This window comes from Hippoglossus hippoglossus, chromosome 11 (assembly GCF_009819705.1).
Source record: "Hippoglossus hippoglossus isolate fHipHip1 chromosome 11, fHipHip1.pri, whole genome shotgun sequence".
Classification (NCBI taxonomy): Eukaryota; Metazoa; Chordata; class Actinopteri; order Pleuronectiformes; family Pleuronectidae; genus Hippoglossus; species Hippoglossus hippoglossus.
This window is the reverse complement of record NC_047161.1, coordinates 11,341,306-11,363,023: the sequence shown is the minus strand read 5'-3', so window position 1 is coordinate 11,363,023 and position 21,718 is coordinate 11,341,306. Positions and strand designations below refer to the sequence as shown.

Sequence of the window (21,718 nt, the reverse complement as noted above, 5' to 3'; positions counted from 1 at the left end):
CAAACATCCGCCTTGTGCTTCACGTTATAAACAAAGCAACGCCTGTCACACCACACTGCTGCAATCTGTCTGAAGAGAGAGAGAGAGAGAGAGAAAAAGTTTGTCTGGACATTTGTTTGCGGGGAGTGATCATCTCAGGACAATCAGAAGTGAAATCCACAGGTAGGTTCCTGCTCCTCTGGTTCTATTTCTTGTCAGTATTTGATAAGGAAGTGGGGACGCCTGCTTGATCACTGCCAGTTGTTGTTCTCAGCTTGTCTGAGCACGTTGTTATTCCTGTTTGACAGTGACACTTTTGTAAAAGTTCAGTTTCAGCAAAGAAAAGTGTCCTACCACAGAAGTGTGAGCTGGAAAATATACAGAAAGGAGCAACAAATACTTCACATGCATCTCAGCATTTGTTTTTCTGTATTGTCACCTACAATGCATCGTGGACAGGATTGTTTTGGGGTAAACCTTTTCTGAATGTTTGGAATGCGTTTTAATAGTAAGGGGGAATTTAAAAAGGAACTTGAGAGTGCATTTAACATGTGATCCTGGAAAAAGAGGAAGCATTTATGTCAAATGTTATAAATATATAATGAGGACAAAAGTTTCATGAGAACAGATTTTGCTTTCTAACCTTAATATGAAGAAAAGAAAAACATAAACATGCACCTAGGTGGAAGTTACTAACTAACAATTGATTTAATAGAAATGTATAGATCTCTGCTCAATTACTGTGACCTAACCTATCCCAATCACAATACATAGGATCTATACATTTCTATACGCACTGTCTAAATAATCCTATAATCATGTGAAGAATGCTGTCTGTTTACTCGTAGCGTTAGTGGCAGTCTGCTTATAAGAGCATCCCCTCCATGAGTGCCTGTCCAAACAAGCATGTGTCCGGACCTGTTTTGTGAGCTGGGCGTAGATTTTCCCGTTAATTCTGATGTTTGTGATACAGCCTATATCCAGCCCTCAACCCTGAATAGAAAGATTACGACCCTGCCCTGATCTCTTCAGACGCTCACGAGGAGAAGAGGTTTTCTGGTGCGAGACACAGGAGGGTCTGATCTGACTGTAAACAGCAGCAGCTGTTGCTTGGAAGCCACTGTGGTACTAAAAAAACAAGTGTTTTTCTCCGCATGAAACCGCTGGTGATCCCCCCCCCCCCGAAAACCACCCACCCTCCCTCCCCTCATCAACTTGCTGTAGCAACGGAGACGGCCACATTTTGATATCTTTTACAATCTGAAAATGTAGGTCTGTGACAGCTTAGTCCAGTGTAGGCCTGCTGCTGTGCTAATATTTCAGAACCCAGGGATTTGACAGATTAAGCGAGTTCCCAAAGATTAGGGAAGCAATCATTGTTTCTGCAGATGGATGCTGCGGGCTCGTGGATTTAAAAACTATATGGAGGCAGCGGAGGAGGGATGGCCTGGCCTTGATTCCAGCCTCCCTAAAATTGAGATTCGCCATCCAAATCTAATCAGTGCATATGTTTCTCTCTCCCTCTCTCCCTGTCTCTCTCTCGTAGCGAACAGAGGGAGACCTTGAGCTCATGCTGTTTTGTAACTTGGATGTTCTGGCTTAAAGTAGTGTGTCGTATCTGTGGATTTGCTGTGGAAAAACAAGCACTAAAGTGTTATGCAGGCGCGCCACGGTGTTATTGGTGTTGTCGTCCGCCAAAAGCTCAAAGCACATTAAATCACTGTCGAGTGAAAACATTGGATTTTCAAAAAAGTCTGCTTTTCAGGAATAAAATCCAATCAAGAGAATTATGATTATTGTCAACACTTTAAAAAAAAAGTAACAGATCATCAATGGAGGGTAAAAGATAAGCTTTACTACAGTGTATGTTGTCATGGGACTATTAGCCAATAACCTTTTAAGTTTTGTTTCCCCCAAAACTCATTTCTTTTATTTGCTGTGCAGCTGACTTCGAGCTTCAGATTTGTGGATCTTCCCGAGCCCATATCCTCCCACTGCTTCCTGTTCACGATTACATAACCCAGTCTCACTTCTGCCAGGCCCAAGCTGTTTTCCTGAATAGTTTGTTTTCTTAACTACAGCCAGGCATTAAAAACACAGGTTTCAATATACAGTATGTGCATGCTAGAACTGGTTCGACTTGGTTAGAGAGACAATGTGCAACCGTTGCCAGTGACGACAAGCCAGTTTGGAGCGAGGCCAGCTCCAAGAGAGCCCCCTGCTGCAGCCGCAACATAAAACCCCTGTGAGAAAAAAGGTGCACAGCAGAAACATCCCACATCCCATTAATAATCATGTTCCAGGCACCTGACAGTTCAGTAGAAATCTAAGAAAAAAAACCTGCAAGAACTTTGAATCTATTTCTCTGTGAGATGTGTTTTACATAAACAGCTTAAAGGTCCACATTTGTGAATAAACTGGCGGCAGCTCTCTTGTCACGCTGCATGGGATTATCATGCTGTCGGGTTAAACTCCATGTGTTGGCCAGGTGAAGCATTATCTGAGCGAGGGGAAACAGTCAGAGGTGCACGGCTGGAGGAAACAGCAGGTGACCTACTTGTGTCCGCCTGCTGTCCAGCGACACTCTGTGCAAACAGGCCCTGATGGCGACCCAGCAGAGGGGTATAGTCTGCAATCTGACTTCTGTTGTTGTTAATGAGCTTTGTGTTTACAAATAAAGCTTTAGAGGATTCCCCCCCCCGTCGTCGTCAACTCTTTTTTTTGCACATTTTCTAAACTAGAGCAGTCGGAGCTGTTTCATTTTCCAACATCACGATGTTCACAAAACACGCCTCCTCTCACATGGCGTTGGAATCTCTACGGGGGATGATCTCTTGTCCTCTCCAACAAAGCTCCCGCAGTGCAATGGCGGCCAAGCTTTTGAATGCCTCAGCAGAAAAAGGAACCTGTTGTTTGATACTCCTCTTCCTCTGTGGTGCTGTGAGGTCCGGTTGGCGCCGGTCTCCGAGTCAGAGGAGCATGTGTGAGTGTTTGTGTGTCCAGGGCGTATTCTGCCCGACAACCGTCATCTCCACACTTGAAACCTGATGAATCTCTTCCTTTAAAAGAGCGTCTCGGGCCCCTGTAGGTTGATGTTGATGAATTGTCAACAACCACACACACAGAAGGACAGAGAGCACAAAACAGATGAAAAAGAGCAAACATAGCGACTGCAACCAAGAAGAAACCGAGACAAACAGAGGAAAGTGACAGAATGCACAGAGCTAGGGAGCCAGCAGGGAGCTGAAAAGATGCTGGGTTGTGTTGGTGGGAACTTTGCTTCCTGTATGTGTTTGGGTCAGTGAAGGCCTCCTTCAGCAGGGGGAGAGAGGAGGGCTGGCCCCTGGCTCTCAGGAGCCACCAGGGGCCAGTGGACAAAGAGCCCTCTTAACTGGCTAATTTGATTTGCATGCAGGAGCTGCAGCCTGTTCGCTCTCCTCCAACACAGATCAACACAGGCTGGCGTCTCTTTCTTAACATGCCCCTTTTTACGCTCTCTCTCTTTCTCTCTATCTGTCCCCTCTCTCTTGAATCTTTCTCGCCGAACAGGCCCTTAGTGTTCTTTCTTTTTCTTTTTTTTATATCGTGAAACTATTAGCTGGGGAGGGGGTTGCTTCAGTTTTCAGTAGATTCGGGCTCCAGCTCGGTATTTGTATTCATGTTCGAGTGGCGTGAGGACTGTTCAGGGTGCACATTTCCTCTTTTCCGTCCTCTTATCTGTGTGCCCTCAGTCTTCCTGCCCGAGCACTCCGTCTTTCACGCCGTGTGTGTGAGACTCTCTGTTTGTGTGTCTCTGTTGTGGGCGGCGTACTGGGTGTGGCCCGCTATGTGGTCCCGTCTCTGCATGCTGCGTCTGTGCACTTGTGTGTATTCACTTCTGTTCCAGTCTCTTGTTAACGAACACACCCACCTCAAAGTTTTATAGTCTCAAAGTTTAAATCTTTTCTGCACCTTTTAAAAAAAGAAGTTTGAGACCCAGCAAGAAAATGCTAACACTTTGGTTCAGTTTGAAGAAAACACAAATAGTCGGAAAAGTCTTACATTTGTCCTTTTACTGCATATATTATCCAACATAACTTTTCTTTCCCTGAACCTGAGGCATCTTCCATGTGAAAGGCCGTAAACCTCCGAGACACAGACTGAATCAGCTCCTCACTGACTCTCCTCTCTGACCCCTGCAGGTTCTGCAGCTCTTGGAAATGGATGAAATCCAGGTTGTTGAGTCCAAAGGCCTGCTGGTTGACAGGGAACTGCCGGTATGTATCCTGATCAGAGCCAAATCAAAACAAGTTATTGATAGTTCTCATAAATAAGTTTTGACCTACTCAAGGAAAGTGTAGTGCTCAGCTCAGTGCACCTGGATCTGCTTGTGTGTCAACAATACATCAACAATAAATCAATAATAAAAAAGATCAAACTATTTAACAGGATTGAAAGCGTAATCTAATCATATCATGAAAACAAATATCAGAACGATAGCTGCAGAAATAATGTCTGCTCCCCCAGGGATCAACTACAGTCGGTTTGAATTCCTTATGTAAACCACTGGTCAAACATTTTCTGTGCCACCCAGGTTTGTCAATAAAGTCTGATGGCCTTTGTTAAAGTGTAAATCTTCTGATGATCCTTCATAACACTGACTTCTGATACTGATGCTGTTCAATCATTATGACCACAGTGATGGGATGACGCCCTCAGGATATTAGATTGTAGGTGTAATTGCGTTAGTTTTACATTTTCATTGCTCTGTTCTTTCCTTGCAGGGCCTGAGAGAGGCTGTGCAGCAGCTTGTTATCAAGGTATGTTTGCACACATTTCTTATTTCCGCCACTTGCAAGCCGAGCTTTAATGGCTGATGCTTGTGTTTTCAGATGATACCAATTAAAAATTGTTTGCACAGATGGTTTTATTCTGTGTTTTATCATTTTAACTGGTCTAGTACCATCTAGTGGCTGATATAAAGATACTCTTTGCTTCATGAGTAGTCGAGTGTGGTTGGAGCGGCTCGTCTATCTTGGTGATGACCTTTCATCCGCTGGGATTTTATTAGGACATGGAAATGTAATTGTGGCTTCGCTAATTCAGTCAGCTGCTGAAATGATGAAACATTCCCTGGTTCTGGATTTTGTAAGATGCAGCTACTGTGGATCAAACCATTTCCCTTCGCCTCCCGGGGCATGTTCACGCACACTCAAGGAAGTTTCCATCCCTGTTCATTTGTTAGTAGGTTTGTTTGTGGGTAAGTAAGTTTATTCAAAGACAACTGAATGGATTTACACAAAAGATGGTGGAAGGATGTGGTATGTGTCAGGGGAGAACTCATGGAAATAATTCATGGATCTCAATGAAAATAAATCAGGCAGATGTAGGGAATTGATACCTATGAATTTGTGAAATTTGTTGCAACTTGATTGACTTTAAGGGGACTGTTGGACCTTGGGGGAGGTTTGTGCTCTACTGCGCTCTATTCTAGTTTCGTATGTGTTTGCTGCTGAGTCTGGGGGCCTCTCAGCACCTTGGACAGCGTCCAGAGTCAGACCCTCGCTGGTGGCTGAAAGCACCTTATGCTCAAGATTTTGGGCATGAAGGTTAATCAGTGGAATAGGATTAACTGAGACCGGTGATATCAGGGGGATTCACGCCTGACTTTTAGATGCATACATGCACCAACGCAGGCACACAAATCCTTCACCTTTTCCCTTCAAGCTTTATAGATGCATGTACAGGGCATGCACACACAAACAAACAAGTACGTGTTGTCTTGCAGGATTATCTCGCTTGTGCAGCCCACGTGCTTGAGTATGTTCTGCAGGGGTGGAGGGCGGGGCGGGCGTGGTGAATCCTGTGATGTTTACATGTACATTACGTCCGGTAAATAGGTTATACGCCTCCTTGGATGTTCCTCTGGAGCAGATCCCATGCAGCAAAGACTGGTTTGAAAACCATCCAACAGATCACTGTGTACAGTTAAGTAGACGAAACAGGTCAGGTCACGATGGGACAGCGTGTTTTTTAATGATTCAGTTCCCAAATAAATAATTAGATAAAAAAAAATATATTTGGGTTAAAATATAATTATTTTAAAGTTTATTTGTTAAAAAAAATAAAAAAGCTTTAATGACATCAGTGAGTTTCCAAACCCCTAATCCTTTTAAGTCATACCACAGATTCAGTCAGTTATTGACTGTTAATAAAGTACTTTTTTGGGAAATGTTGATAAGTTATCAAAAGTCTTCCTTTAGCTCTTTCTGGCTTTGATAGACACTTTCATTTAAATCTGTCTTTCATTTTTTTAATCGTTACATGTCACCGATCTCGTTGTTTTGAAAGTGTTTCCCTGAAACCCTTCTGAATAACACCTGCCGACTTCCCCGCACTCATTCATTCAACATATTCCCCCTCTGGCCACACAGCCATACCTACTCATCACGTCAACACGGTAGCCAATGGGCCCTCTGTCTGACATTGGCTGATCCAATTTAGGGATCACTTCATCTAGAATTAGCTTGTTTTGAACAGTGTGCAAGGCACCATGGGAGGCCAGGGGCTTAGGCGGACTGGTAAGCAGTGGGGGTATAAAACACAGCTTGCGGCTTCAGGGCTGAACAACTTCAGAGTTTCACCAGCTCCTGGAACTATCGCCGCTGCGACTGGTTTATTTTTTCTCCCAGTATTGAGCACTACTGAACTCCTCTGCTGCAAACATGGTTCTGGAGGATTCAGATGTGGACATGATTGTCGCTGAGATTGAAGTCAGTGTGAGTAGACCGAAGGCTGCGTTCAAGTAGTTTCCAGTGGATTTGTTGGATTATTATAAATTTTTGCAGCTCATTAGACAGAACGGATCAGACTTTAATCAGTGGATGATATTTACAATGATTCTCTACTTTGGTCGGAAAGTTGCACGGGAGAAATAATCCATAACTAGATGAGGAAATAATGCAGGATTGTGTGAAACACTTATATTGGAAATGATTGGACATTTATTCTTATTTAACAGCACTTTTTTGCAAGTGTGGTGAGGACTTTTCCTATTTTGGGGAATTTGTATCTGAAAGTTTTAGTATATTTACCTGTCGTTGTTTTTGCATCTACAGGAGCATGATGTGGAGACTCCTTATGGAAGACTCCACTGCACGATGAAGGGGGTTCCTAAAGGGGAGAGACCCGTCATCCTCACCTTCCATGACATCGGACTGAACCGTAAGCTCCGCTCTTGATTCTGCTCTTTTTATGTGAAACATCTGTTGCTTGTGCCTAAAGCCTGGGGCTGTTTTGAATTACTGTACCGTGTGGGACCAGATTAGGGTCCACTGATCTAACTTTATATTATTGAGTCGATTGCACCAGAGTATCTCAACTCCTCCGTAATCATCATCAGATTTATGTGACAAGATGATGAGGAGCAACACCAACATGTTGTTCAAAAACAAAATCTCCAAGTGTTGTTCTCAGGTTAAATGAGGTCATTTCCACTCCTCAGCCAAGTATCACTTATCCACCTCCACCTCTTTTTTTTCTATCCTTTCTTTTTTCCCAGACAAAACCTGCTGGGACACGCTCTTCAACCATGAGGACATGTCAGAGATCATGCAGCACTTTGCCGTGTGTCACGTTGACGCCCCTGGGCAGCACGAGGGAGCAAACACTTTTTCCACTGGGTGAGCCAGACGCACAAACACACACACGCACGCACACTCGCACTTCATGTATGTCAAGCAGTCTGTGACCTTTGACTCGACAGGTAAATCACAGCGGATGTATTTAAGACAACCTAATTTTGCAAGTGTGTTGTGGGGACAGGTGTTTATCTCGTCCCGACTAATCTCTTTGCTTTTATGGTGGGACTTTGCCTTGTGTTAAAACTACCTGGACAGTGATCTGAGGACAGATAGTGGGGCACAGATGGCTGATATCAAGGATATAAAGAGCATGTTCAGCGCAGTGATTAGATAGTGGTTATTATTAAATTGATAACTAAAGCTTTGTGACAATAAGCTTTTTGTTTTCCCAGATATGAGTACCCCTCTATGGATCAACTCTCCGAGACACTCCCTCTGGTGCTGAAGCACTTTGGGTACGTTGAGCTGCAGTTTACACACACACACTACTCACGCTCATATTTAAGATATTTTCCAACCTGTTCTAACAGTATCCGTGTCTCTCTGTGCATACCAGGCTGAAGACCGTCATTGGAATGGGGATCGGGGCGGGGGCCTACATTCTGACCAGATTTGCAGTGAGTTTCGCCCCTTTGAACCTCTCAATCAGGCTTAATACATATGAGTTTTAATCAATCCAGGATTAGCACGGCCAGCTAAAGTGTTTCTACGTTTTTGCTGATTTTGGCAACATAACACAGCTTATTGCTTGAGCCCGCTGAGCCACAAAAGTCTCAGGAATGTTCCAGCGCTCAACACTAGCACTGTGCTCGGTAGGAAGTCACACTCTGTTGGCAAAAGCCTGACAGAGATACAACATTAAACTCCCCGCTGCAGCTTTCTCTTCAACTCGAATATGTGCAAACTTATATGAACAGAAAATAACGTTTATTCAACCAGAGAAGCACCTGTGAGATAAAAAATCTGTGATAATAGTGAGTCACAAATATTATAAAATAATTTTATCCCCAAAACAACCTAATATTAAAACCACCCAAGAGGAATCTAAAAACCATAAGAATGAACTGAAAAGGAGGAGATGTAACCGGTTGCATGAATTAAACAGAACTAGAATGGCCCTTCTATCTCCGCCATGGCCCAACAGTCCCCTTCAAATCAATCAAGAAACATGAATTTTTCTGAGGGATATCAACGGAAATCTTTAGAAAAGCCCTTTCTTGTTAATTTTAGGAAAGACAAAGACAAATTCAGAAACAAAATTGTAAGGGTTCCTCCCTGACCCGCGTAGCATCCTTCCACCAAGTTTCCAGAAATCTGTCTGGTGGGCGGATGCATTATGATTCTAAAATAACACATAACACATACAGCCAGAAGAGTTAGCACCTACGTCTTGTATTATGTATCTATTATTTGTGTTTAACAACCAATACAACATTTTTTTGTTACAGTAATAAATCACTAATTTCACGTTAATGTGTGTTTTAGCTGGACTACCCAAACATGATGGAGGGCCTGCTGCTCATCAACATCAACCCGTGTGCTGAGGGGTGGATGGACTGGGCTGCACACAAGGTAACACACAACTCACGTTAACACCTCATACACACCGAAACATGTGAGAAGAATATTGGACAGAATAAGGTGAATGATGTTTTAAATCACTTTTATATCTGATTTCAGATCAGTGGCTGGACCCACGCCATGCCCGACATGATCATCGGCCACCTCTTTGGAAAGGTACAGATTCCGACTCTTTCTCAGGATACAGTAAACCCCACCACACTGGGGCAGGACAGTATGTGGTTAACTCGCTCTTCCAGGTCTTTGTGAGTTAGTTAACTGATTGTTGTGCTTGACGACCACAGGAGGAGATCCACAACAACCAGGACATGATTGCAACGTACCGCCACCACATCCAGCATGACATGAACCCATTTAACCTGCATCTCTTTATCAAGTCCTACGAAAGGTAAACACATCAATGCATCAGGCACCTCTTGGCTTTGCAGGTTGTATTATGTTGAATTTCTAAGCCTGTATAAAGGTGAAATAATGCACCAAATAAATCATAACCTGAGCTGCAACAGGTTGTAGAATCTTAACATCTAATTCACAAGATTTTCGTCTGTCTCTGCAGTCGAAGGGATCTGGAAGTTGAGCGGCCGGTCCCTGGAAGCCACGTCAGAACCCTCAAGTAAGTTTCCATCAAGCAACATCTTCACTTGCTGCATATTTCTCTTTAAAATCGAATCATAATCGATAATATTTGACCCACATTTAATGTGCGATTGCACGTGTCTCCTCATCCAGGTGCCCCTCTCTGCTGGTGGTTGGCGACTTCTCTCCTGCAGTGGAGGCTGTGGTGAGTTGACGTTCACATAGCCGTTAAAAACAAGTCTCTTAGTGCTAATGATCAGACCTCCCACCACTATAACCCAGCAAACTCGTGCTAGACGTGTTTTCCATCCAGCTCGGTCACATTTTTAAGCTGAAGAGATGTGCAAGGTTTAGCGCTTAGGCAAGAAAAAAGGTGAACAGTTTTTATAATGTGCAGTATACAAAATACCTAAGTGAATATATGTATTTATGTGAACCTGCAGGTTGAGTGCAACACCAAGCTGGACCCGACAAAGACAACCTTGCTTAAGGTAAAGGAGCCTGTTTCTGTCCTGCCTCCCCCTCCCCCTTCTGTCCCATATCCTCGCTCAGATTATAACAGCCTTGATGGACATGCATCGGCTGATAAGATTCCATTGGCTCAGCATTTACCTGGTGACATATTAACCAGAGTTAGGGCAGCTGAATGCGTCCCGAGAGGTGTGTATGCATGAGGAAGCATTCTGCTGCCGCTGACCTACTTGTGGTGGCCTGTGATGGCCTCTTATGACCCGCGGCCAAAACCAAATGGCCGTTCCAGCGCAAATGGCTGCCATTTATTGGGGTTAACTGTGCACTGATTGGAGGTAGCAGGGGCAAAGTGTTCCGCGGGTTCAGATGGGACGTGCTGAGCGTAATGGTGGGCAATGGCGTGGAGCCACTTTGCTGTGTGAACGTCGGAGCACCGACATCGCTAACTGCTTTGTGTTTTCCCTCCTCTCTCCAGATGTCTGACTGCGGTGGCATGCCCCAGGTTGACCAGGTGTGTACGTGTTATGTTTGTGCGACAAAAAAATCCACACTAATGTTGTAGAGCAGAGCGGACAGGGCTGCATAATCAGCGCAGAGGGTCAGGTGGACAGGTGCGAGGCGTAAGAAGGTTGCACCTAAGAGCATTAGCAAGTAGCAGACGTGCACCACATTTGTCAGGTTGTAATCCTTCGCCCTGGGCAGCACCTGCTCATAGCAGCTGTCATATCTCAGACCCCTGAGCAGTAAGCTGCCGGAGGAGAGACTGAGTCTGTCGGTGTGTTATGTAAACAAGTGTGATAATTAATGACAGGAGGACCGATCTGATAATCTCCCTTTTCTGTGTTCTGCTCCTCTGCAGCCAGCAAAACTGACAGAAGCTTTCAAGTACTTCATTCAGGGCATGGGATACAGTAAGTATTCAACACACGCAGTATTTATGTTGTATTCAACTGTGCCACTAACAACTAGTCTCACACAGCCAGACCTCATCCCACCTCCACACGGCTGGAGAGAGTCAGGAACAGACTAAATTTAAAAGTAAAACATTGTATTTGCTGTGTTCAGCCAGCAGCAACTGACCTTTCTGCCCCCTTGTGGTGACACTAAGTTTGCATCATCGTCTTCACCCCATGGTGTCGGTTGTTAATAAATGACCCGAGCTCTTCACTGAGGTGTAACTGCTGCAGGTGTTTACTGTATTCATTCATAAAATGCAATTATTATTTGTAAGATTTACTATAATTATAAAGTAAAATGATCCAAAATTAAGGTTAAATTGCCTCATCGTAGTTTCATACATAATTTACTATTTAAAAGATTAGATAATGATCACTGATGGTCTGTGTTATGTACTTGGTTGTTGATTTGATACATTTTATTTTGTTGTGTGATTTGATTCACTGTATAAAAATCCATTGTTTTACATAAATGCTCATTATAGGCCTTTAAAAGATTCACCTGCAAAGTAACTAGTAACTACAGCTGTCAGATTAATTTAGTGGCTAAACAACTACATTTCCATCTTAAACATTGTGAGTAAAGGAAGTAGAGGTATACGGAGGATCGAAACTGCCTAAATTATAGATAAATAAATTAATACATAATTGGAGAAATATATAAATGTACATATATAGTGTAAAGTTATAGAGGTACGAAACTGCCAAAAGTTAATTTTAACATAAAATTAAATAAATAAGTAAATGTAGAAATACATGAATGAATAAATTAGTAAATAAATACATACAGAAGTACAGAAATAGCCCTTTTCCTCACCAAACTACATATTTATTTAGTCAATTATTTTGGCAGTTTTGGTCCTCGATATAAAGTAACCTCATGAAATAAACTCTAAATAACACAATTGCACAAAATTAAAGCTTCATTCGAAACAGTGCATTTACGTAAATCCTCCTCTTTCTCTCCTCAGTGCCGTCTGCCTGCATGACCCGCCTGGTCCGCTCCCGCACCGCCTCCGGCTCCAGCGTCACCTCCTTCGAGGGCAACCGCTCCCGCTCCCACACCAGCGAGGGGAACCGTTCCCGCTCGCACACCAACGAGGGCAGCCGCAGCCGCAGCCAGACGACCGAGAACCAGCGCGGCCGCTCCCACACGGGCGGCTCCATGGACGGCACTGCCAACAGCGGCGTGGACCAGGCCGTGCCCAAGTCCACCGAAGTGTCCTGCTAAAGTGAACCTCCATCCCCGGGGACACACGCAGTTCTCAAAGGTCCCTTCGGTTTGTGCTGCGCTGCCTCTAACCGACACACACACACATTGCTACTCACACACACATCTAAGTGAAGAGGGACAGAGTAGCGTAACCTGTTTGTTAAAACGCACAAAGGACACTCACCTGCAGAGGAGTCAGTGCAGCTGAGATGCCCCAATTAGAAAACACGAGGTCTTGAGTAGGAGGTCAGGGGTCAACTGTAAGCCCGTTTTATCATTCTGAGGGACTCCAACACATCGGAACAGTCACTGCTCCTGAGCTCCGTTGTCAAGCGAGTGTGTCGTTAGGGGCAACGCAGCATCTGGGAACACCGAAGCAGGGAATGTCAGAGAAAGCTGTGGACACCAGCTCGTACATGTATCGCTCATAACCTCTCATACATATAAAAAACAAAAAAAAGAAGAAAATTGTTTTGAATTTCCATTTCTGCGTTTCCTCATCCTGTTTTTATCCATTTTTACCAATATTGACACAGCTTTCTTAAATATACCGTAAAGACTGTAAATTACTGTTTTCTTTTCACTGTAATTGTCTGATCACTTATTCTGTTGTTTTCCATGTCTGACGTGTTGTCGTTGGTACGTAGGAGCCGATTTATAGACGTAGAGAATGTGGAGGCACTTGTGGGTAAATCTTTAAAATAAATGGCAGTTTGCTTTTCAAATTGCAAGTGTAACTTTGAACATTAAGGGACAAACATCAAGTTTATCATTTATACACAACAAATAATGTTGTTTCATCTCAGCAGTTTCCATTATCCTTGATTTTTTTTTAAAAACATCTTGTTATTTTAACTACTTTTAACTCAAGGATACACGTTCGTCATGAGTCTGTCGGCTTCGCCATTAATCAAAACCACTCACAAACTCAAAAGCTTTTTTTAATGGATCATGGCCTCAAACAAAAAGGTTTATTTCCTCTTTTTTTAACGATGATTTCTATGCAATCAATCACAATGGAACAAAGATGTGCCATTGAGTTGTTCACTTTTTAGACGAGATGCTCCTACGTGGTGGTGGATTCTTTTGGGTGGGTGAAGTGATAGGTCCGCATGTTAACATGAGGATAACCATAGAACTTACCTGACACCTTCTCCTCCCGTATTTTACTTTGCACTACAGCAGCGGGTTTTTTTTTTTCGCTTGGTAGAACACAGACATACACAGCTTTGTAAAGATTGCGATGCACAACCGTCTAATGCTGTAGAAAAGCATTAAAATGACGTAACAGTTTGTATTTATTAAAAAAACGACAATAAAAACCTTGTAACAGATCTTCCCTGATTGCGTCTTTTTTTTTATTTGATATTTTCATTTGTAAAGAAAAACAGTCTCAAACGTAAGGCTTTGTCTTTGGCATTTCACTTAAAGAAAAATAAGGAAAACATATCTTCAGTAAAGCCTCATCGTGTATTCGACTTGTGAGTTTACAGATGTTCTGAAAGCAGCTGGAGAACATCACATATATTATTACATTTCCGAAAGCTACATGAATAAATTAAGCTTTCAATATTTCACACACTCAGTGGCTGAATATTTTCATTTGCAAAGCACACCATGCTTTATGAATCCGTTCTGGAGACGCATATATATATATATATATTTCATATTTACAGATTTTTCCAATAGGAAAAAAAGACCACATGAAAATCCCTTCCCTCCGTCTGACACGATACAAATACAAAACACTGCATGAGAAAAAGAAGGTGGAGATAAGTCCAGACGTCCTCTAGCTGACATGTCGCTTCTTCAGTTCATGACTTCTGGGTAACCATAGTAACTCTCCAGCTCAGCGAAGATGTCGTTGGGGTTCTTGCAGCTGAGGTTGCAGAAACAGGCCTGGACCCACAGCATCTTCCAGGTGAAGCCCGTCCCGTTCGGACACTCGAACTCCACGTCGATGGTCTTGGACTTGTAGGGGATGCAGCAGCGCTCGTCCGTGCAGACGCCGCAGTATTTGGGCCGGTACAGCTTCTTGCTGGTGCAGCCAGAGATGGTGAGGTTGGAGGGCTGATCCTCCCTGTAAATGTTCAGACACTTCTTCCCTGGCTGCAGGAGGAAAGGAGGAGAAAGACGTTTGCATTAGTTCAACTAGTCAAGCCTCGTTCGGCTGCTTCAGATGTCGCCATCAGGTAGTACCTTGATGTGTTTGGTGATGTCCACCTCGCAGGGCCGCAGGTTGCAGAGGCGGGACTCTTTGACCAGCTCACATTGCTCGTTGGCGTTGGAGACCCTCAGGGACAGGCCGCGGCCACACGTCTTTGAGCAGGGGCTCCATGAGGTAGTCTGGGAAATGCAGTTCTTGTGCCAGCTCCCAGTCTCAGCTGTGAAAGCTGGATTAATGTAGGAACAGATGAGAGGTTAACGGGCCGTGTCATGGCCTATATATATCACAGTTTGTTTGATTTGATGCACATTGATCGACTTTGTTATGATTAAAGCTTAACGCCCTTCAGATTTCAACACTATTGTTCTCCTTCCAATGAGCACATCTGAGCGATTGTGTTAAATAGCGGTGCAAATACAGATTACTCTCATATTGAGCATTTTTCCAATAATTTCCATGTCTATAAGGAAATAGTGGCCCTAATGAGCCAATGGTCTAAAAACACCAAGATACTAAATCTACAATAAAATAAAACTGACAAAAGCAGCAAATACTCATGTGGCACAGAGATAAATAATAATAGTTTTATAAAGATAAAAAGAGATTCTTCATCATTTGCAGATTAACCTCTTTTCTATTGAAGAATCAGTGAATCTGACTGATGACTAATTTTAAAATGATTTGAGCTGATCGAGAAGCCTGGGGGAGATTTAACTTTGGTTTACTTTTGGTTTCTTTGTGATAATTCTTTTTCATCGAGGACCAGTTGCAAAAGAGTACCGCATCGCCTGGCACCGTATGTGTTTTTAATTTAAAATCCTTATACTGGGTTTTCTGAGTGGTCTGGCTTTGATTAAATTCCTTTTGCAACACAAAGACGTCTTCGTTCAACATTCTTCCCTCCGTGGCTCAGAGCGCCACTGTGTGCTAAACGACTGGAAACTGGACGACACCCAATAACAGTGTGAGGGCTTCAACAGAAAGGGATCGGTCTGTCCCTGCACGCACGCACACACACACACACACAGACACACACACACACACACACACACACACACACACCCACACACACACAAACCTCATGATGCTTCTGGACTACAAACTGTGCTCAATAGACTTTTAACTGCACATTTTAAACACAGCTGCTGCTGTTCTACCTCTATTACTATTCCTCTACAAATCCAAAGATTTGATGCTACATGGAATCAATAAGAGGTCATAGAGGTTGTTTTTAAACTTCCACATAACCTGACACATGTCCTAAGGACTCCATAAAATATAACCAAACTCAAGATGAAAATGTTTGCAACTTTTTGCATTTCAATGAGCTGGAAGGAAATTAGGGGATTTGACAAAATTTCAAGGCGACTTTGTATGAAAAGGCCCAAGTTCACCAAAGAGAAGGCGTGTCCTACCCTCCACTGCGTGTCGCGGCGCCGTCTTGCGACCCCTCTTGGGTTCATCACAGATCCATTGCTCACAGCATTGTCCCCGAACTTTGACCCGACGTGGGGTCTGGCACCACACCCGGGGGGGCTGGGACTCTGTGCACACCGACACGCAGCCGATGGCACCGTTCACACACACGCACTGGTATTTACAGCTGGGCTTGAAGCTCTGCCCATTCCGGTAGATCACACCGTCGTGCTCACAGCCCGTTCCCACCATATCTGGTATCACAGGGAGGAACGACAAGCAGGCACACACTGAATACAAAGAGACAAACTCCTTGGAAGCTGCATTCATGACTTGGCATTTAAGATAAAATAGTTATGAAAAATCTGTCACATTTTAGGATAAATAACAGTCTGGTTTGCTTCTTTGAGTGGCTGGCTGGTATCACAAGAGTGATGCAAACCTCCAGCTACTTCAGGAAAGATTTTAACAACCAATATCCCAAATATCAGTGTTAGAGAGGCAGTTGGTTTGGAGTAAATATAGTTAGTATTAACAGTAGTAGTTACTATAGACCAGACAGAAAAGGGTCAACTGCATCCACACAAATGCTGTAAAAGCAATAAAATAAATCAAAACATACATAAAATAATGACATTGTTACAGCTTTGAATCACAAACAATGACATTGTAATGCACAACTGCAAATGTAACTGTAAAAAGAGACTACATTGAAATGCACAACCCAGAATCCTCTCTTTCACATTCCCAGAACTCACAGACTTCCGGCTTGTATTGACAAAAAGTTGTTTCCGTATGTGTTTTCTAAAATGATTATCACATTTGTGGAGATGCAACTTTTGTCACTGTATTCAAAGAGATATAAATTCAGCAGATGGTAACACCAGCAAACTAGAATGACCGCCCCATGGTTGTTTACCTCCGCCACCCAGTGCAGTTTCAAACTACAGACATTATTTCCCAGATTCATATCAGGTCCCTGTGACCTTTAACCTTTGACCACTGTAAAGTTATCAGTTAATGTTTGAGTCCAAACAACGGGTCAAAACTTTTCCAGAGAGGTCGACTTGAGATATCATCTTCAAGAGGCCAAAAATATGTTTTGTTGGGCCACCGTGACCTTTGACCTTTGACCTTTGAAGACCATGAGTCTCAGTGAACATTTGTGCCAAATTATAAGGGATCCCTGAAGGTGTTCCTGAGATATAATTGTCACAAGGCAACAAATGAGCTATGTATTTAAACATTGTACCTCACGCAACTACAAACTGCTGAAATAAGCAAAAAACACATATAATAACATATCACAGCAGAAAATATACTAAGAGCCTTTTGTTATTCATGTTTGGTTGTTGTTTTTGTGAAGTGAGTAAGTGACACTTACATGCACACACTCCTTTTTCGTACCTAGGCTTGTCCGAGCTGTAGTCACAGTACAGTCCCTTGTGGTAGTCGCACGTGTCGGCCTCGTTGCACACCTCGCCCACCTGCCGGGCGCAGGTCTTGCAGCAGTCACAGCCGTCCATGAGGAGGCTCACGCCCTGGGGACAGGTGGGGGTGACCCTCGGACACTCGCAGGGCCACTTGCAGTACTGTGTCCGGTTGTAGGGGTCCGCGGGCGGGGACGTGAAGCCTGTGGCAGGCGGCATGGCAGTGGAATTCTGGGAGAAGGCCTGGAAGGAGGAACATGGACAGCAACTTTCTTAACAAAATAAAGGACGTTTAACCACAATTTCACCTAAATATAATGTATTTCTTACCGTCTGAATAATTGTATGCTCAATATACAATTAAAGTTCCATAATAAACCATAATGAATATACAGTACAAGCTTTGGTCACCCCCAAACGGAGTAGCTGACGAATCTCTGTGTTGGTGAAAATCGAAACGTCATCTTATTAAATGACCCCCTGTGGTGAGGCAATATTTTTAATATCCGTAATCCTGAATTCTTTCGTGTCCAGCCCTCTCTTTATTAATCCTGTCTCAGTAAATCACCGCTCCAAAAGCTTTATAATCACTTTTTATGCACACCTCCGCCTCGCCGCCTGCATGGCTGAAAACATGGCAGCCTGCTTATGTGTGGTCATGCTGTGCCATAAATTAAATTGGTCTATAAAAATGAATTAAACATCCAGCGGCGATAATCTTATTACACGTATGACAAAGTCTTGTACGTGCTTAACACTTCAAAGGTGTTTCATCAACACTTTGAATGTGTAATCCTGCCAAACACAGAAACCCATAATCAAGATTTCTCCTGTCTTACGAGCCGCTCGCCAAGATCACACAGCAAAGAGCCCAGCAGCTCTTAAAAACAGATGTTTCCACTGAAACGGGCCACACGGGGCACATTGCAAGCCCAGAACTCCGAGATTGGTTTTGGACAGCGGATGCGTGAGTCTCTGCAGAGGAAAAACTTGCCCATTTTAATTTAGTTTTAGTTTTTTTCCGACAACAAATAGAACATTTCAGAGTTGGAATTGAATTCTGCTTGTTTTGAGAACATGATGTGCAGGAGAAAAAGCCAGAGGATGGTGTGCAGGTTTTTTCGCTCAGGGAGTGTGGAGCTGAGAAAATGAAAAGTTGCTGCAAATGCTGCGATGAATGATGATGCCTGGATGAAGTAATAAATTGAACGTCCCTCATAATTACCACATTATTAACTGGTCTAGAGAAGGAGTGAAAGATTTGACAGGATGTCGAAAATTATCTCTATGCTCATAAATCATAACATGATAGATAGATAGATAGATAGATAGATAGATAGATAGATAGATAGATAGATAGATAGATAGATAGATAGATAGATAGATAAATCATTATCATTATCATTTGTTCTCAGCGCTCTAATGAATCTATGTTTATAACAACAGCCGCTTTTTGTGGTGTTGAAAGCTAATGAAGATAAATGAGTTTTAATCAGAGCAGCGCCACCAGGCCATTACTCAGTAAGAGTTAGTTCAGCCTGCAGCGATCAGGATAAATTACAGAAAACAAACAAACATAGATTCATTATGCAAACAAAGAAAGAGAAGCAGAGAGAGGTGAATGTTTCATAATTAGGAAAACATGGAGTGGGCCTGATGCAATCATCAGCCTGAAATTGTTCATCTTTGCAGACTAAATTTGGCTTTTAATCACTGTGAAGAAATAATCTCTTGATCTCAAAATGTCCAGATTTTATCTTTGATACGTGTCAACCAAGCCTCCAAAAAAAGAACCATCATCTCGGTCCATGTTTTCCACGGTGACCTCAAATAGTTTTGTTTTGGTGTTGTGGTGATGGACAGCTAATAAGAAGTGTTGTTCTCTCTGCAGGACTGACGAACCCTCTGCCCCTGCTGCGTTCATCTTCTGTTGCTGTCAGCCTCTGGTCACAACACATGGCCTCTGAGAATGAGTGCACGAGCACGATAACGAGCACAAGCACGAACCCTTCCTCAGGGGAGAGGGTCACATTTGAAAAGGGAAACCTTTCCAGATGTCACCACGGGGCAGTGAAGAAGCTGTCACCTAGATGTTGTTTATAATTTCACCGAAGACTCTAATTTTAATTACAATAACAATAACACATATGACTTAAATTTGATACAAAACATTTTATAATTCCTTTTGGAGAAATACTCAAGTATAATTTACATACTTAGTTTTGATTGATGACTGTAATTGTTGTTGCACCACTTGGTAAATAGGTTCTGAATCTGTGCAAAACTAAAGTGACTTTTAAATAAAATCAAACAAATACTGACCCCAGATCCTTTTTTTTTTGCTGGGCACACTATTTCCAAATGCAAAACAGATGTTCTAATTTGTCCAAGATAAAAGGAACAGGAAATCATGAATTAAACTGTTTCCTCTATAACCACAAGGTGGCGTTATAATATAAATTAGAAAGTGAGGCTGCATGATGGCAACTGCTTTTAACTTCCATCGTGTAGAATGACTGGGGACAATAATAACTTCTCCTCAGAGCTGTCAGAGAGATTTAGAGTGAATAATAATAAGCTTCAGTTAATTCCATCAAGTTCACTGAGCCACAAAGTTGCCACTGGTTTCAATTTAGAAGCCAATTAGAAGATGTGTCATCAGCAGGATGCTCTCTGTTAAACACGCTAAATATAAAGTGGGGATAAGGTCATTTTGGATTCCTAATTCACTACTAAGCACAAAGCTCTGCAGAAAGAGCCAACTGAGTTAGATGCATTGTAAAACGAGCGCCCCAGACACATGTGGAGACCCTGAGGATGCAGACCATAAACACTGTGCAGTCATTATAACAGGAGCTGGGAAACTGCAAGAAGTCACTTAAACTTACTGTGGAGTTGGTCACTGCACAAACTCCCTCCCATAAGATATTTGTATTATTATTTCATGGATAATAATATGCTACTATACTCAGTGGAGATTATCGGGATTATAATTTACCTGATCACCCTACAGACCTGTGAAAATACCACTTTATTCCTCCCGAAGTCAAGAACAAGGTATAGACCTGCACTGACAAACACTGAAGCAGTGACACAATAAAACACCACAAAAGACAAAGCAGAGTCAAATGAAGAAATAATATAAAAAGATTTGGGTCAGTGATCCTTCATCCCACCTGTTGAATCCCGCCTGCTGCTAGAATCCACAACAGGAGCCACCTCATCACTGGTGGAGATGTGCAGATGCATTGAATCCAGAATTGGTCCCGTTTAAAAAGCGCACGACGCGCCGCAGAGCGCAGGTGCGCACCGTCCTGCTCCGGGTCCCGCCGCTGTCATCCTCGTCCCGCACCGCAGCTCCTCTGCCCCGCGTCCCGGCCTGACAGCCTGTTAAAGAGCCCCGGCTGACGTAAGGTCTGAGAGGACGAGCCCCGCATGCCTCTGACAGGGGGACGGTTCCTTTCCTCCTCTCCCTCCGCTCCACTTTCACCCGGTCCTCCTCCTCATCCTCCTCCTCCTCCTCCTGCTGCTGGCAGACCCTGTGGTTTGGGCGTGTCCTGGGATTATCTCTCCTGATGTTTCAGATGACACTAACTCATCCTGTCCCATCTCATCTGGGCTTTTATGGCCTTTCTATACCTCAAACCCTGGCATGACTTGAAAAATATGGGGGAAAAAAGCATCTGAACTGCACCTTATGTGTTGAAAAATGATTTTCTTTTTGACAGGAGTGAATAAATATACAGTACAGGTTGCCTTCCTGCTGCCTGCAGGGTCTATTTTAAGGTCGGGACAGTGTCTGGCCCGCAGATGTTCACTTTAAATTAATGATGTCATCGCCACTTTTCTTTCTTTTCATTTTCCTGGATGTTTTTTTTTTTTGAGATGATGCAGACGAGGGGCTAAGAGAATTCCACTTTACTCTGCTCTTCAGCCGTATGGAAAGTGTCTCTCATTTCAATTAGGCTGCAGCGCTCACACTGACAAACTAACACATGCGACAGGTCTGCAGAACAACCTCCACTCTGCAACAACTCATAGACAACACAGGGAGCGCTGATCACTTACAGGCCTCTCTTCTGGTCCCTGTCAGGGAGCTGTCAGCCTCCGAGCTGATCTGAGCTTCTCTCTCTCTCTCTCTGCTCCGACAACCCGACCCCTCCACTGCACAATGTGCCCACTCTCCGCTGCTCCCTCCCTCTCATGGCCAGCTTCTCCTCATCTTCACTCATTCCATCTCTGTCACTTTCTGTCTTTCTCGCACTTGACCCAATTTCCACCCACTGCAGTTGTGCCGAGTGGAGTGA

General features: G+C 43.3%; 2 protein-coding genes across 2 annotated transcripts; one reads left to right on the top strand and one right to left on the bottom strand.

Moving 5' to 3' along the window:
- The first annotated feature begins 14 nt into the window (after positions 1-14).
- Positions 15-13,732, top strand: ndrg1a (N-myc downstream regulated 1a). Its single transcript, XM_034599611.1, has 16 exons — positions 15-162; positions 4,161-4,235; positions 4,743-4,778; positions 7,077-7,182; positions 7,520-7,640; positions 7,994-8,056; positions 8,158-8,218; positions 9,087-9,173; positions 9,282-9,338; positions 9,467-9,570; positions 9,739-9,795; positions 9,912-9,963; positions 10,202-10,249; positions 10,705-10,740; positions 11,089-11,140; positions 12,157-13,732. Exons 2-16 carry the CDS (start codon positions 4,179-4,181, stop codon positions 12,414-12,416), a joined length of 1,197 nt encoding a protein of 398 aa, XP_034455502.1. The 5' UTR covers positions 15-162; positions 4,161-4,178; the 3' UTR covers positions 12,417-13,732.
- ccn4a (cellular communication network factor 4a) lies at positions 13,235-20,901 on the bottom strand. Its single transcript, XM_034599612.1, has 5 exons — positions 20,588-20,901; positions 17,366-17,654; positions 15,981-16,235; positions 14,598-14,791; positions 13,235-14,507 (listed from the first exon to the last, which is right to left on the bottom strand). Exons 1-5 carry the CDS (start codon positions 20,633-20,635, stop codon positions 14,208-14,210), a joined length of 1,086 nt encoding a protein of 361 aa, XP_034455503.1. The 5' UTR covers positions 20,636-20,901; the 3' UTR covers positions 13,235-14,207.
- Between the last annotated feature and the right edge of the window lie 817 nt (positions 20,902-21,718).

What these genes read in the sequence shown, in the direction of transcription:
- ndrg1a (XM_034599611.1), top strand. Translation starts at nt 4,179, where the DNA reads ATGGATGAAATCCAGGTTGTTGAGTCCAAAGGCCTGCTGGTTGACAGG. An exon ending in TGGACTGGGCTGCACACAAG is followed by an intron (nt 9,174 to 9,281) that starts GTAACACACAAC and finishes ATCTGATTTCAG; the next exon opens with ATCAGTGGCTGGACCCACGC. An exon ending in CAAAGACAACCTTGCTTAAG is followed by an intron (nt 10,250 to 10,704) that starts GTAAAGGAGCCT and finishes TCCTCTCTCCAG; the next exon opens with ATGTCTGACTGCGGTGGCAT.
- ccn4a (XM_034599612.1), bottom strand. Translation starts at nt 20,635, where the DNA reads ATGAGGTGGCTCCTGTTGTGGATTCTAGCAGCAGGCGGGATTCAACAG. An exon ending in GCCGCGACACGCAGTGGAGG is followed by an intron (nt 14,792 to 15,980) that starts GTAGGACACGCC and finishes ACATTAATCCAG; the next exon opens with CTTTCACAGCTGAGACTGGG. An exon ending in ACATCACCAAACACATCAAG is followed by an intron (nt 14,508 to 14,597) that starts GTACTACCTGAT and finishes TTCCTCCTGCAG; the next exon opens with CCAGGGAAGAAGTGTCTGAA.